The sequence below is a fragment of the Epinephelus lanceolatus genome, chromosome 6 (genome assembly GCF_041903045.1).
Source record: "Epinephelus lanceolatus isolate andai-2023 chromosome 6, ASM4190304v1, whole genome shotgun sequence".
NCBI classification, from domain to species: Eukaryota; Metazoa; Chordata; class Actinopteri; order Perciformes; family Serranidae; genus Epinephelus; species Epinephelus lanceolatus.
In genome coordinates, this window is record NC_135739.1 from 24,492,833 (window position 1) to 24,507,910 (window position 15,078).

Genomic DNA, 15,078 nt, shown 5'->3' on the forward strand with positions numbered 1-15,078 from the left:
TGACTGCTTCCACCAATCACAAGTTGGAACATATGCATCGTGCCCGCGCGTCGCCTACATCCACCAAGCCATGAGAGAAATAGGGAAGAAGGTTTTGTTACTTAAAGGTACCTAAAAATAAAACATGAAATGATAAATGAGTACTGTTTAATGTGTTATTGACGAAGATTCAATCAGATAATATAAAATAGTAAGCTGTTGACAGTTTCATGAATGCCACGCTTACATTTAAGATAAGGCCACTCAGCACAATATATCCCATGCAGCTGTTTATATGAGCCACGTGGTTTGTCAGTTGCCATCACCAATCAACCACATGTCGCCGCGAGTAGTCCCTCCATGCGGACACTGCGCTAGTAGCTGTATAGCGCAATAACGCAAGTACAGTTAGTTAAGTATTTTACAGATTGTGGTAAAATTTTACTGTAGTACTAGGCTAGTAGTAAATAGTGGTAAATTTACTCTGAACTGCACTGTATTTATTTACCATATCAGTTGCTTTGAAGATGAAGATTATATACATTTACTACTATACATTGCTTAAAAATTATTTTAATTGATAACAATAATAGGCTATATAAAACAGAATAACAGTATGACAGGTTCTGATTAATAAGGGACATGTTTAACCATATCACCCAAAAAGCACCAGCCACTTTAAACAGACTACCCGAGCTAACTCATATACTCATTCACCATTTACTGTTCTTGTCTGCTATCCAAGCTTCTATTCAAATTGTTGAATATTTGCACATTTGAATTGATTGCAGTTAGATCTTTGTACTTTGCATTTTTTATTTTGTATTATCGCTTCAATTTTATATTTATCCTTTTGCACTGTCTATGGGTCAAACAGAGTGAAACATTGTGTAGACTCTCTGTTTGTCTGACAATAAAGCCTCTTGAATCTTAAATATTGAAGTTCCAATTATTATTAGTCATTATTGATGTATTATAGATGCATTTTAGACTCAAACGTCCATAGAAAAATACAGAGGAGTCATGAAGTGGCATAGCCAACTCACTAATGGTGCAAACTATGAATTGACACACAAATGACAACAACTAGCATAAACCATCATGTTCTGAAGAGACACACCGTAGACAATAACAAAAAATGACATTTGTGTAATGGAACAGAAAACAACAAACTACTCAGTCTCGGCATGCTGGGAAATGTGGGTGTCACTACAATAATTTAACGTCGACCACCAACAACGTGGTTTTACATTAATGCATCACAAATAGAAATAATGTGTGGAGTACTTTTGATAGTTTGAGCTCTTTTTTTTTAAATATGTTTTTGGGCATTTTTGCCTTTAATGGATAGGACAGCTAAGTGTGAAAGGGGGAGAGAGAGGGGGATGACATGCAGCAAAGGGCCACAGGCTGGACTCGAACCCGGGCCACTGCGGCAACAGCCTTGTGTATGGGGCACCTGCTCTATCCACTAAGCCACCGACGCCCCGTTTAAGCTCATTTTTTCATGATATTTCTGTTTCTGCTCAGGTAAAATTTGAATGCAAAATTAGTTTGTGGTATAAGTGCTCTTATGCCAGCAAAGGATCTTATGTGCTTCCATCATTGATGAAAAAATAATAATAACAAATGCAGGCTATAGAATAGATGGCCACCAGCAGGAGGAATTCTGAAGTAACTGACAAAACTCCATCCATTTATTCACAGGTCTGAAGCTTTTGATTGTATTACTCAGTCTTCTTCAGCAGATGGAATTTGACAAGTTGTTATGGGATTAAAGATGTTCAAATAACCATTTTACTGAACATTTTAAAGGTTAAATATGAAAGATTAGGGGGATTTAGAGGCATTAAGATTTCAGATTGCAACCAGATACTTCTTCTGATTAAAATTCCTGTAGTGTTAATTGGTCAGGAAGTTTTTACCAGGAGCAATATTATCCTCAGAGGTCTCTTCCTCTCCAAAACGAACAGACCAGGGGTCTTATTTCTAAACACTGTGTACGCATAAAACCTGGCCTGAAAGAGGTGTATGCCACTTCCCACGCCTAGTTATAGAGTTTGGAGACGAGAAAATGGCAAGGCAGATGGTGAGGTGGAAGCATGATTGTAGAAACTGACAGTATTTTTGGTACACGCCATTTTTGTCTTTTGTCTGGACATACATTTTTAGTATGGATCCTATGCATTGTTTTATATACAGTACAGGCCAAAAGTTTGGACACACCTTCTCATTCAATGCGTTTTCTTTATTTTCATGACTATTTACATTGTAGATTCTCACTGAAGGCATCAAAACTATGAATGAACACATGTGGAGTTATGTACTTAACAAAAAAAGGTGAAATAACTGAAAACATGTTTTATATTCTAGTTTCTTCAAAATAGCCACCCTTTGCTCTGATTACTGCTTTGCACACTCTTGGCATTCTCTCCATGAGCTTCAAGAGGTAGTCACCTGAAATGGTTTCCACTTCACAGGTGTGCCTTATCAGGGTTAATTAGTGGAATTTCTTGCTTTATCAATGGGGTTGGGACCATCAGTTGTGTTGTGCAGAAGTCAGGTTAATACACAGCCGACAGCCCTATTGGACAACTGTTAAAATTCATATTATGGCAAGAACCAATCAGCTAACTAAAGAAAAACGATTGGCCATCATTACTTTAAGAAATGAAGGTCAGTCAGTCCGGAAAACTGCAAAAACTTTAAATGTGTCCCCAAGTGGAGTCGCAAAAACCATCAAGCGCTACAACGAAACTGGCACACATGAGGACCGACCCAGGAAAGGAAGACCAAGAGTCACCTCTGCTTCTGAGGATAAGTTCATCCGAGTCACCAGCCTCAGAAATGGCAAGTTAACAGCAGCTCAGATCAGAGACCAGATGAATGCCACACAGAGTTCTAGCAGCAGACCCATCTCTAGAACAACTGTTAAGAGGAGACTGCGTGAATCAGGCCTTCATGGTCAAATAGCTGCTAGGAAACCACTGCTAAGGAGAGGCAACAAGCAGAAGAGATTTGTTTGGGCCAAGAAACACAAGGAATGGACATTAGACCAGTGGAAATCTGTGCTTTGGTCTGATGAGTCCAAATTTGAGATCTTTGGTTCCAACCGCCGTGTCTTTGTGAGACGCAGAAAAGGTGAACGGATGGATTTGACATGCCTGATTCCCACTGTGAAGCATGGAGGAGGAGATGTGATGGTGTGGGGGTGTTTTGCTGGTGAGACTGTTGGGGATTTATTCAAAATTGAAGGCACACTGAACCAGCATGGCTACCACAGCATCCTGCAGCGACATGCCATCCCATCCGGTTTGCGTTAGTTGGACGATCGTTTATTTTTCAACAGGACAATGACCCCAAACACACCTCCAGGCTGTGTAAGGGCTATTTGACCAAGAAGGAGAGTGATGGAGTGCTGCGGCAGATGACCTGGCCTCCACAGTCACTGGACCTGAACCCAATCGAGATGGTTTGGGGTGAGCTGGACCGCAGAGTGAAGGCAAAGGGGCCAACAAGTGCTAAACACCTCTGGGAACTCCTTCAAGACTGTTGGAAAACCATTTCAGGTGACTACCTCTTGAAGCTCATGGAGAGAATGCCAAGAGTGTGCAAAGCAGTAATCAGAGCAAAGGGTGGCTATTTTGAAGAAACTAGAATATAAAACATGTTTTCAGTTATTTCACCTTTTTTTGTTAAGTACATAACTCCACATGTGTTCATTCATAGTTTTGATGCCTTCAGTGAGAATCTACAATGTAAATAGTCATGAAAATAAAGAAAACGCATTGAATGAGAAGGTGTGTCCAAACTTTTGGCCTGTACTGTATGAGAGCCCAGATAATTAAAACCTGTAAACACTGAATAAAGCAGTTTCATGTTACAGATCAGTGTAACTCTGACGCTGTTGGGCATGTCAGAGACAGGCAGCTCACCCATCACATGCTATTGTGTGTTCACCCTTCTTCTCTGATAACAGATGTTCAGGAGCCATATTATTCCCAGAGGTCTCTTCCTCTCCAAAACAAACATACCCAGGGATTTAAGCCGGTAAATACACTGCATACAGCAGTGTCACGTTGCAAATCAATAATTTTTCAGGTGCTAGTAGGCTTCTAACCATGGTGACCAACACAAAAACCAAGAACATGAAAACGTGACTGGCCCCCTCTGGAGCCAGTGTTTGGTTTGTCAGCTCTGGGCTACTGTAGAAACATGGCAGTGGACATGTCATTCTCCATAAATGAGGACTTACTCCCCATATAAATATAAATAGCTCATTCCAAGGTGACAGAAACACAGCTATTCTTATTTGCAGGTGATTACAGTAAAGAAAATATAGTTATTATGTTCCATTTCTGCCATCATATCCCCCTAAATCCTATACACTGGACCTTTAAAGACTCCTCATCTGAAACATGTTGGCTTTAATGTTGAGACTGAAAGTTCACTCTTGACTGTGTAAATCAGCAACTGACAAAATATCTGACAACAAGATCAGTTTAGCTGAGCTTTCAGTTTTATTTCACACTTCCTTTGTAACAGGATGGACCTGTGTGGGTGTATGTGTGTGAGCAAGAGGTGTACAGCCATTCCGAGACTCAGTTGATTCCCAGGGGACACCAATAGCCCATTTGAGTAATTAACCCACAACACCACACAGAGGCAGCATTGCATTTTACATCCCTCACTTGTTTCACAGAGCAGTGAGGAGAGAAAACCTTTCCATTCCAACCAGTTGAATCCTCCTTTACTGGAGTCTCACAGTAGGTACAATAAAGCCAGTAGGCTAATTAAGAAGGATTTTATCAGTGACGGGTAATTTAATGTTTGTTTTGTTTTATTTTACTAAAAAGACATTTGAACTTTTTACTTTTTTTGCATTTTTTTGGGGGGGATCACCTGGAACATTACCTTTTATAGTATGTTGCGCGTTGTGTAGACTGTATTAAGTCTACTAAACACATAAATCTTGTCACTGAGCCTGAATCTAGTAAACAGCATCGTAAGCTTCTATGTCAAAAACCTTTAAAAAACTGTCACTGTCACCTCACCCGTCTAGCAATATACCTTATAGCTCTCTTTCCTTTTCGGCCCGTCTATCCATGTATCCGTGTGTATTAGTATAAAGTACAGGGCTCCCTGGTGGCCTCGGGGTCAAGGTGTCGACCATGAACTGCAACATCCCCCAGTTTGTGTCGAGCTAGAGAGCTTTGTTGAATACCACTCCCCATCTTGGTCTCCCTTTATTGTCTGTCAACTCTTGTAGCGTAACATTAACTACACAGTGACAGTACACTCTAAAAAAATGATAGGCGCTACAAATAAAAATGTTTTTCAGCATAAAAAATAATATGTTTTAGTCAGTTGACAACTTATTTTAAGATGTTGGTCAAAATCAAAAACATTTTGACATTTTTGAGTAGGATGGATTAAAACAAATAAGTTGGTATCACTAAATATCACCACAACTTTTGGATAAATGTTAAGTCTGTTCAATTTAATTAAGCCTTTTGAAGTAAAAGCAAATCATGTTGGTTGTACTAAACTAATTGAGTGTCAGATTATATAAGACAAGTTGTAAGTTGTCACTACTTAAAAAGGTGCTGCAAATTGTCGCTTTCATTTTTTTCTTGTTGTAGTTGAACCAGTGGTTTCTCACTATAGCTATATTGTTGATTTATTTGACAGTCTCACTCATAATGTGACACTTATTTTGTAAATTTAAATATTTTTGACAGGGCTTGGTCTAGTATTCATACTGTCAATGTTTCTTCTCTGCACAGCCATCCATCCATTTTCATCCGCTTATCCGGAGCCGGGTCCTGGGGGCAGCAGGCCGAGACCCCAAGACATACCCAGGTCAGATGAGATATATAATCCCTCCAGCATGTTCTGGGTCTGCCCCGGGTCCTCCTACCAGTGGGACGTGCCCGGAACACCTCTAACGGGAGGCACCCAGGAGGCATCCTGATCAGATGCCCGAACCACCTCAACTGACTTCTTTCGATGCGCAGGAGCAGCGGCTCTACTCTGAGCTCCCTCCGGATGCTCCTTACCCTATCTCTAAGGCTGAGCTCAGCCACCCCACGGAGGAAACTCATTTCCACCGCTTGTATGCACGATCTCATTCTTTCAGTCACTACCCAGAGTTCATGACCATAGGTGAGGGTTGGGACGTAGATGGACCAGTAAATCAAAAGCTTCACCTGCCAGCTCAGCTCCTTCTTCACTACGACAGACCGGTGCAGTGCATTCTCTGCACATACAATGTCTTTTTTTTTTTTAATGCAAAATACTTACCGGAATATAACAGTCCATGTTTTACTGTAGAATGGTTGAGGGTGAAGGTGATCCCCAGGGAGAAATTTGATCAGCTGTAGCAGGCAGTAAGTAAAGTGTGAAGCATAATAACAGAATTCAGCATTTACAGCAAGTGTGATTTGCAACCATGTCATCAACATCAGTTGTGTGTTGCAGCATTTTAATTCCCTCATGTTTCAGTGTTGATTCAACACTCCCCCTCAGGTGACTGGATTGTTTTCCACCTGACTATTTAACACAACATGTGGTTTCAGAGTCTTTCACCTTCATGCGTTTAGGTACCTGCTTCTCGCTGTCTTTCAAATGAGCTTTGCTGAATTCACAGGATGAACAAAGCTATTCTCCTGCACCTGTTAGTTCCTGCTGTTTTGCAGGGGTGGATTAAATTGAGTGAGTCAAACAGAAGCACAGGGAGGGAAATAGATGCAACTGGGGATTTTAGGTCAGCAGGGATTTCCTTTATCACAGGGAGATGCGCATTTATTTTTGGGCAACCACCCAAAACAAAGCCAGAGTAAGATTTAAACTCAACTGTAAATTGTTGGTAAAAGCACACAGTGGTAAATCTTTGGTAATGTTTCTTGAAAAGTCAATATTTTTGTCAGTGGTTGCATCATTGCTAATGGAATTAAAACTCTTGTCTGCTGTTATGAGTTACTGACTGCAGTAGCTCTCAGCAGGGCCAGTGTGTAATGAGCCAACATGATACAGTCAGCAACAAAAGAAGAGCTACTCATTGTTTTTAGAGCACTTTCATTCTCTTTCCTTCCTTTCCATTGTTCTAGGAGGAACACCATTCACTTTAAAAGGTACACCTTCCTAATACCCTTTTGCCTTTAGAACTGCCTCAATTCTTGGTGGCATAGATTCAACAAGGTGCTGGAAACATTCCTCAGAGATTTTGGTCCATATCAACATGATAGCATCACGCAGTTGCTGCAGATTTGTCAGCTGCACATCCATGATGTGAATCTCCTGCTCCACCACATCCCAAAGGTGCTCTATTGGATTGAGATCTGGTGACTGTGGAGGCCATTGGAGTACAGTGAACTCATTGTCATGTTCAAGAAACCAGTTGGAGATGATTTGAGCTTTGTGACATGGTGCGTTATCCTGCTGGAAGTAGCCATCAGAAGATGGGTACACTGTGGTCATAAAGGGATGGACACGGTCAGCAACAATACTCAGGCAGGCTGTGGTGTTTAAACCATGCTCAGTTGGTACTAAGGGGCCCAAAGTGTGCCAAGAAAATATCCCCCACACCATTACACCACCACCACCAGCCTGAACCGCTGATACAAGGCAGGATGGATCCATGCTTTCATGTTGTTTACACCAAATTCTGACCCTACCATCTGAATGTGGCAGCAGAAATCCAGACTCATCAGACCAGGCAACGTTTTTCCAATCTTCTATTGTCCAGTTTTGGTGAGCCTGTGTGAATTGTAGCCTCAGTTTCCTGTTGTTAGCTGACAGGAGTGGGACCCAGTGTAGTCTTCTGCTGCTGTAGCCCATCTGCTTCAAGGTTCAAGGTGTTGTTGGTTCAGAGATGGTCTTCTGCAGACCTTGGTTGTAACGAGTGGTTATTTGAGTTACTGTTGCCTTTCTATCATCTTGAACCAGTCTGCCCATTCTCCTCTGACCTCTGGCATCAACAAGACATTTTCACCCAGAGAACTGCTGCTCACTGGATATTTTCTGTTTGTCGGACCATTCTCTGTAAACCCTAGAGATGGTTGTGTGTGAAAATCCCAGTAGATCATCAGTTTCTGGCACCAACAACCATGCCACGTTCAAAGTCACTTAAATCACCTTTCTTCCTCATTCTGATGCTCAGTTTGAACTTCAGCAGGTCGTCTTGACCATGTCTACATGCCTAAATGCATTGAGTTGCTGCCATGTGATTGGCTGATTAGCTATTTGCATTAACAAGCATTTAAACAGGTGTACCTGATAAAGTGGCCGGTGTGTGTATGTAGTTCTTTGAGTTATAAAGGAAATGGATATCTCTACCTGCCACCTTACTATGTGTGTTTGGATTTCAAGAATAATGACATCAAATCTGTATGATCTGTATACAACAATACAGTCCCATATGCTGCAATAACATGGTTTGGAATAATTTAGAGTAGGCAGTAACAGGAATATAATCAGACTGCTTATGTTTTGACACAAAAACCTAGAAAGTAGATCCCAAAATGATTTAAATAGCTGAAGCATTCAGTTTCATCCTGTAGTTTTGTTTTTTGGAATATGGGAACATTCTGATGGAACTGGGTTTGAGCCTTAGGGATACATATTCTCTACATACCCTGACTGTTATGGAACCTTCCATTTGTCAGACTTTACAGCCTCTATGAGACTTAGTGATTTGTGCTTTCACACAAGCTTATTTATACTGGCCTTTGATGCAACTTTAATGAATGGCAGTCCTGCCACAAACATCAGTTTAACAAAGCTAACAGCATGGAGCATTGAGTTTGGCACAGGGGTGTTGATTATGTTCTGTGGGGCAGCTGTCCTGTTCAGTGTCGTCCTTCTATCCAGGTTTGACAGGTGTTATCGCTTTTTCCACACTGCTTCCTTTCTCAGGTTTTTGTGAGCAGTGCTCCTACAGTTTGGACACCAACTACAGTACATGAGGTGCGTGCTGCCTTTGTGTTTTCCAGTGTGAATGTGGCACTTATCCTCGTGTCACAGTTCGTGACCAGTCTGTACACAACAAGTGTCGCAATTTGTTCTTTTCAACTAATAGGCTACATCATTATGTGTTTGTATGAGTGCTCAGTAAAAATGGTTTGCTATCGGGCAGTGAGCCCTTGACAGGAAAGACATGTGCCACTCATAATAAATTACATTTTCATGTAGACAAAAATCTCACTGCTGTAAAAATACACCATAATGGGGTGAAATTATTCCCCGTAGATCTTGAAAAATACGATCAATGAAGTCATTCAGTCATTACAAATGTTATATTTTTCATAAAGTGGTAAATGATGGGGTCCATTGTGAGTGTGCAACAGGTGTCTTCTCCCTTTTTGGCTCCCTTGGCTCTATGCTGCCCTCTAGTGTGGGAGTATATAAGTAAAGCACTGTATATTAGTGCAGGTCATTGATGTTATACTTGGATGAGCACTAATTGCATGCTGAAAATACCATGTTTAAGTAAGTTTAAAAAGCTTTCCTTAAAAACCATTTGGACATATAAGTTAGATATTCAATTCAATTCAAATTTTCAGATCTACAGGTGACCACAGTAACTTGAGCTCTGTGAAACACCATCAACACCAAGGTCTGACTATGGCCTCTCTGGCTCTCTCCTCCCCTCTGGATGATTACGCCATGAGACTGTGGAACAACCTGTCTCAGAAACTTCAGCGAGCTAATTCATTATCACGCTTTCCCCATAAATGCACTTTTATGGACTCGCCTTTATATGTTTCCATCTTACATTCTTGACTTGCCTGTTTGTTTCTTTGAATAACTCAAATATTTATGCCCTTCATTTGTATATTTTACTGTTTTCTTTTTATGCCTCTCACCCTGGAAAACCTGCTTTTATGCGTGCCGTATAAATAAAGATAGGTATTATTGTTACCATCATAAAAGCTGTGGAAGTAAGGGCTCGACTTGCTCCCAGGTTCCAAGAGTTAGTGCAAAAAACTGCTTGAAAACTTTAAGAATCTCGTCATCTCCTTTGCCCCCTGTATCCAACCATATTGCAAGCTATTACTCTGGATTACGAGGACATCATCCACATGAGGCTTTGGCTCACTGACTTCCCTACAATTACTGATATATGACATGTAATGGCACAATGTAAGCAATTCCTTTTCATTTGGCTTTGTCTGTATGGTACCTAATGCTGATTAATTGCCCAGCACCAACTGTAAAAGTGGCACCTAAGAAGGTTGAGATGCCATTAATACATCTCCAGCTCTGAGGCACATGTCCCCCAACATTGCAAAAAGGTTTGCTACACTCTCTGCTAGTGAAACCTTTTAAAAAATCTGCATAGAAATGAAGTAGTCGAGGTGAAAACAACTTTTTCTCAACTCTAACAAGTTTGCAAAACACCACCGTTTTACCTGCACGCCATGCAGAAAATACCCAATATTATAATTTTACAGACTCCACTGAAACATAAAACCCCGAGAGGATGTGTTTAAGTGCACATGGAATGTTCTTTTTATCATTTTTGAAAACATTTACAACTATTTGAGACAAAAAAAAAAGTTACAAACAGAATTGACCTGCAGTTTGCATCCATTTTCAAAATGTTACATAAATAAAACTCATATTTATAAATATCTCTTTTTATAAACATATAAATAGTTTTTTTTTTTTTAAACATAAATACATTTATGCAGGGGAAGATGAAGTACATGAATGTACAGCAGCAGCAGCAGCAGCAACAATATACAGCTTTGCGGGTTTTGTAGTTTTTACACCATTGTCCGCCATCTTGTAGTATGCATCTGTCAACCGTTTGTATGGTATACACATATGTATATATGTATATATACCTGCATATTTATTATATATATAGTTGTATGAGGGTTTCGTAGCATTGTTGTCTCAGTCTTTGTTTATGCTGGTCGTGTTGACTTTCGTACCAAAAATTTGTCACTTGGTGAGTTTTGCTTTTTTTTCTCCCTCAGGTGAGAACAAACTGAATCTTTGTTATCCAACCCATCGTCCAGAGATCTAGGGAAAGAGAGAACAGGAGAAGGAAGGTTAGACTGAGCCTTCACAGACAACTCTATTCACACAAGTTCATTAAGTAATTTAGCAGTTTTTATCGACCGTCTAGTCATCAGCGTAAATTTACTTTTCAGTTTCATGCCTACATTAAGTGCTCCCCTGACTCTCCTCCTAACTGTTTCACCTTAAATATACATATCTAACACAGACATTCAGATACGCTGCAGGCCATGGGAGTAAAGACGAGTGTCAGCGGATGAAAAACACCCACATGCACACACACACACTCACTCAAGTTAGTCACAAACTCACACTCCTTCATGAGGATTTCACAGTTTGCCACAACCACAAAAAAGGTCTCAAGCCTCAGGACTAATTGTGCATCACCTAGCCTAGCTTCCTCATTACTTCATTCACCACCACAGCCCCTTTGTTGTTTTTGTTAAAATCACTCGGGTAAAGAGGTTTCCCAGAAAGAACCTGGCCACAGCAGGGTGCCGTGCGTTTATAATGTGCGTGTGTGTGTGTGAGTGTTAGCCTGTCTGCATCCCCTCTCCCTTCCTCCATTTCTCCCGGTCCTGTTTTTTTTTCTTCTTAAACTTGATATATGCTTCTTGTTTTCTAGATGAAGCAGTTGGGATCATTCACAATGATAAATACAACTTTCTAAACATCAAATGGATTGTTTCCCATATATCAGTTTACATCAGTTTAAGTGGGCTTTCCTGCCGTCTTTAGGGGAGTTCCCGTCTTAGGAGGGAACACTGGCGGACTATAGGTTGATGTTTCATGATGTTACAAGTTTTACACAAGCATCAGCTTTTCTCACAGTGAGGAGTCTGTCAGGCAGCTGAGGTTACTGACATACAGTAACAGAATGTGTAGTACTTAATGTGATTTCTTACATCATGTTGACCTTTGACCCAGACTGTGAATTCATCACCTACAGGTCATCACTCTTCACTTGCTATTCTGTGTGTAGCTGCCACTCAGACGTGATGTGTATCCTAAACTTGCCTAACTGTAGAAGCAAAGCATACATGGGTCCTGAGACGATCGTTAAGAACAAAAATCTGACTTTAACATCTTTACTTTGTTTGTCTTTCTTTCTTACTTTCTCTCTCTTCCTTCCACCCTTTCCTTCCTTCCTTCCTTCCTTCCTACCCATTAAAGACCTTAGATGAAACTGAAAACCTTCCGTCTGTCACCTACAGAGACTTTAGATGACCACTGACAAAAGAGAAAATTCTGAAACAAAAATGCCTTCCTCTTCCATTTCCCTATTCCCTCCTTTCTGTCCCCACATCATCTTCCTACTGCACCATCCTTCCATAAACTGGACCCTTCTCTTTGCTCTCTCCTCCCCATCATCCGTGTATTCCTCCTTTTCTACACATCCTCTCTTCCTTTTTGTCCTCCTCCTTCTGTTTATATCTCAGCATGTCAAGTTAAAGCCAGACTAAGCGTTAAGTGGGACCGTGACTTTCTCGAAAACTCACCATCACAGCGCTGCTCCAGCCCTAGCAACCCATGCCGCTGATGGTTCCTATCCTGTCCATCTTGTGTCCGAAGCAGCCACTCCGCGACGTGGAACCCCCTTTCTTGTTTCCCGTTTTGTGTCTCCTTGGTGCGGGTTGGTCGTTGAGGAGACGAGCCCACATCCCTCTGGCACGGGTGTCCATGCGTAAATCTCGCAGTAACCGTATCCGAGAGCGCACAGCGTCTAGCCGCCTCTCCCTCTCCTCTGACTCCAGAAACTCTGCCAGCTCCTCGCCCAGCAAACTTCTAAGAGACTGGAACACAGATTGAGAGAATAAATAAACGTTGTCTCCCTCGGGCAAATGCGTTGTGCAAAGATATGTTTTCGATATGGTTGAAATACATGCTTAATGCCTTTTCGCGCAGACCAGGTAATACTTTATTTAAAATAGGGGAAACCGCAACTTGCTGCGTATGTTAAGCAGTTTCAAATACCATGTGCACGGGCAGAGATGGCAAATATAATCATATTTGCCAGTTTTTACGCACGGTGCTACAGCATAGACTGAGATGGATATTTGTCTTGTCTAACCAAAAACCAGCCCACAAGATAATGCAGTTATTGAATTCAAACCCCAGAGGACATCTTTACCATGGGGGGTTCTGTGCTTCCATTTTTTACTATGTGACCGTTCAGCTCTGACACTTCAAACCTCGCTGTCGCCTTCAATGAAGAGTCAGGTGCCTGTAGCCTGTTCCTGTGTTCTGAACGCAGGCTGTGGCATCAACTTGCAGCCATCCTAAATTCTAACCATCTGAGCTGATAACTACAACTTTATTTCAAATGATCATTTCTGATGTCTCAGCAAGTTGTATGCGTAATGGTGATTTTACGCACGAAACCGCTTCGTTGGTTTTAGTTTAATTTTTGCAAACAATTAAACAAGATTAATTCCAAGTTGAAGCGGAATATCTTGAAAGTGTAAAGCAGTTTCTTATGTCGCTTAAAAACGTTTCAGTTTTAACAGTTTCTGCCCAAAGGCCTTAGTTTGCTTGTCAAAGGCTTCACTTGGCGCTTAAATGACAAAACTGACAAATGCACAGAAGCAAAATACTGTGCTGGGATGTCAGTAGGAGTCAGACATCACTGACTTTAAAACATGCTGTCTTCTCAAAAAAATAGTCTCAGAAAACACATTTGCCTGGATGTTTTAGATTCAGGGTGTGGGAAAATTGCCCTCCCTGAATTGCTAAGCATGACTGAAATTATGAAATATGATGCGTAAAACAACAGTCTTGAGCGCCTGGACCACAGAACAGCTGTTCACTCCTGAAGCAGCCCTCAGCTCCCAACGATTAATACTGCGAAGCAAATAAATGTATTTATTTCTCAGTAATAAGAATATAAGTGGCTTCTTCTTACCTTCTGCTGCGCCTGAGATAAAGGTTTTGCCCCCATCCTTACTGAAAGCAGGGTGACCAAAAGTCCACACGCTACCAAGTACGACAAGTTCATTTTGACAAGTCTTGTATTCTTTAAGGGATTCCTCTGCGCTGAAGTTCAGAAAGAGGGACGGTTGCAGCAGCCAATCAGCTGTTAAACATATGAGGCTTCAGTCCGTCCTTTACTCCAAAGCTCCTCAAGTGCTCCTCTAACTCTGTGTATTAGTCCTCACCGCTTTATAGTCAGCCCGTGGTGATGTCATGCTAACCTGCGTAATGGTCCTCCTTCCGCGCCAACTCCCTGTTTTCTCTACCTGCCTCTGAGCACGTCATGCCAGGGATCAATTAAATGATAAAAGCTTCGGTCATCGGTGTTGTGGAGGGAATGAGATAGGTTAGGAGGAATCGAAATGCCCTTTTTTCAACTTTCAGACCTCTGGCTGAGATGCAGCGGCTGAAATCGAAGGTGGTTTCAAAGGCTGCGCGTCAAGAGCTGAAGAGCGACTTTGGCAGAGACATTACCTCCGAGATGCCAGCCGCTCAGGCATTTAATTCTACTGTGAGAGTGTGAATGACATATTCTCTTTAAAGAAGGGGTGAAAATACAAAGTCTGCCACTGGAATTAAACGATTTAACGGCTTTTCAGAGAACTTTCTATCATCAAGTGTCTTTTTCTAAACAAACATGTTCTCAAACAAGTGGAATTGCGCTCAAAATACGTACGTGTGCCTTTGCCTGCACGGCAGACCCATCATTCGTTTATTCTAATGATTTTTTTGCGGTGTGATAGCCTACAAAGAAACAGACCATGTATCAGATTTAACCATCTGTGCGTAAAGAGGTTACTGGAAATATGACTTTGCGTAGAGCGTACATCTGCCACCATTCAAAAGTAAATGGATCTGATGGTTCTTGCGACAGGAATTATTCTCATTAAGCAGGAAGCCTCATTATGAAGGAATTATGAATTTGACATTGTGCGCAGAACCCCATACGTCATTATTAGTTTATATTTGATTTGTGGGTTTGTTTTGTGGATCCTGGAGATATGTTAACCCGTGGGGTTCACGCAGACCTGTCGCACAACACCAGGTACTCACAGTGGAATCACAGAACAAGACAGACACTTGCTGCTCTGCCCACCATGA

The 15,078-nt window shown here is 41.3% G+C and overlaps 1 protein-coding gene across 1 annotated transcript; it reads right to left on the bottom strand.

Annotated features, from left to right (window-relative positions):
- Positions 1–10,478: 10,478 nt before the first annotated feature.
- nppc (natriuretic peptide C) lies at positions 10,479–14,134 on the bottom strand. Its single transcript, XM_033622550.2, has 3 exons — positions 13,910–14,134; positions 12,507–12,800; positions 10,479–11,010 (listed from the first exon to the last, which is right to left on the bottom strand). Exons 1-2 carry the CDS (start codon positions 14,000–14,002, stop codon positions 12,528–12,530), a joined length of 366 nt encoding a protein of 121 aa, XP_033478441.1. The 5' UTR covers positions 14,003–14,134; the 3' UTR covers positions 10,479–11,010; positions 12,507–12,527.
- Positions 14,135–15,078: the final 944 nt, after the last annotated feature.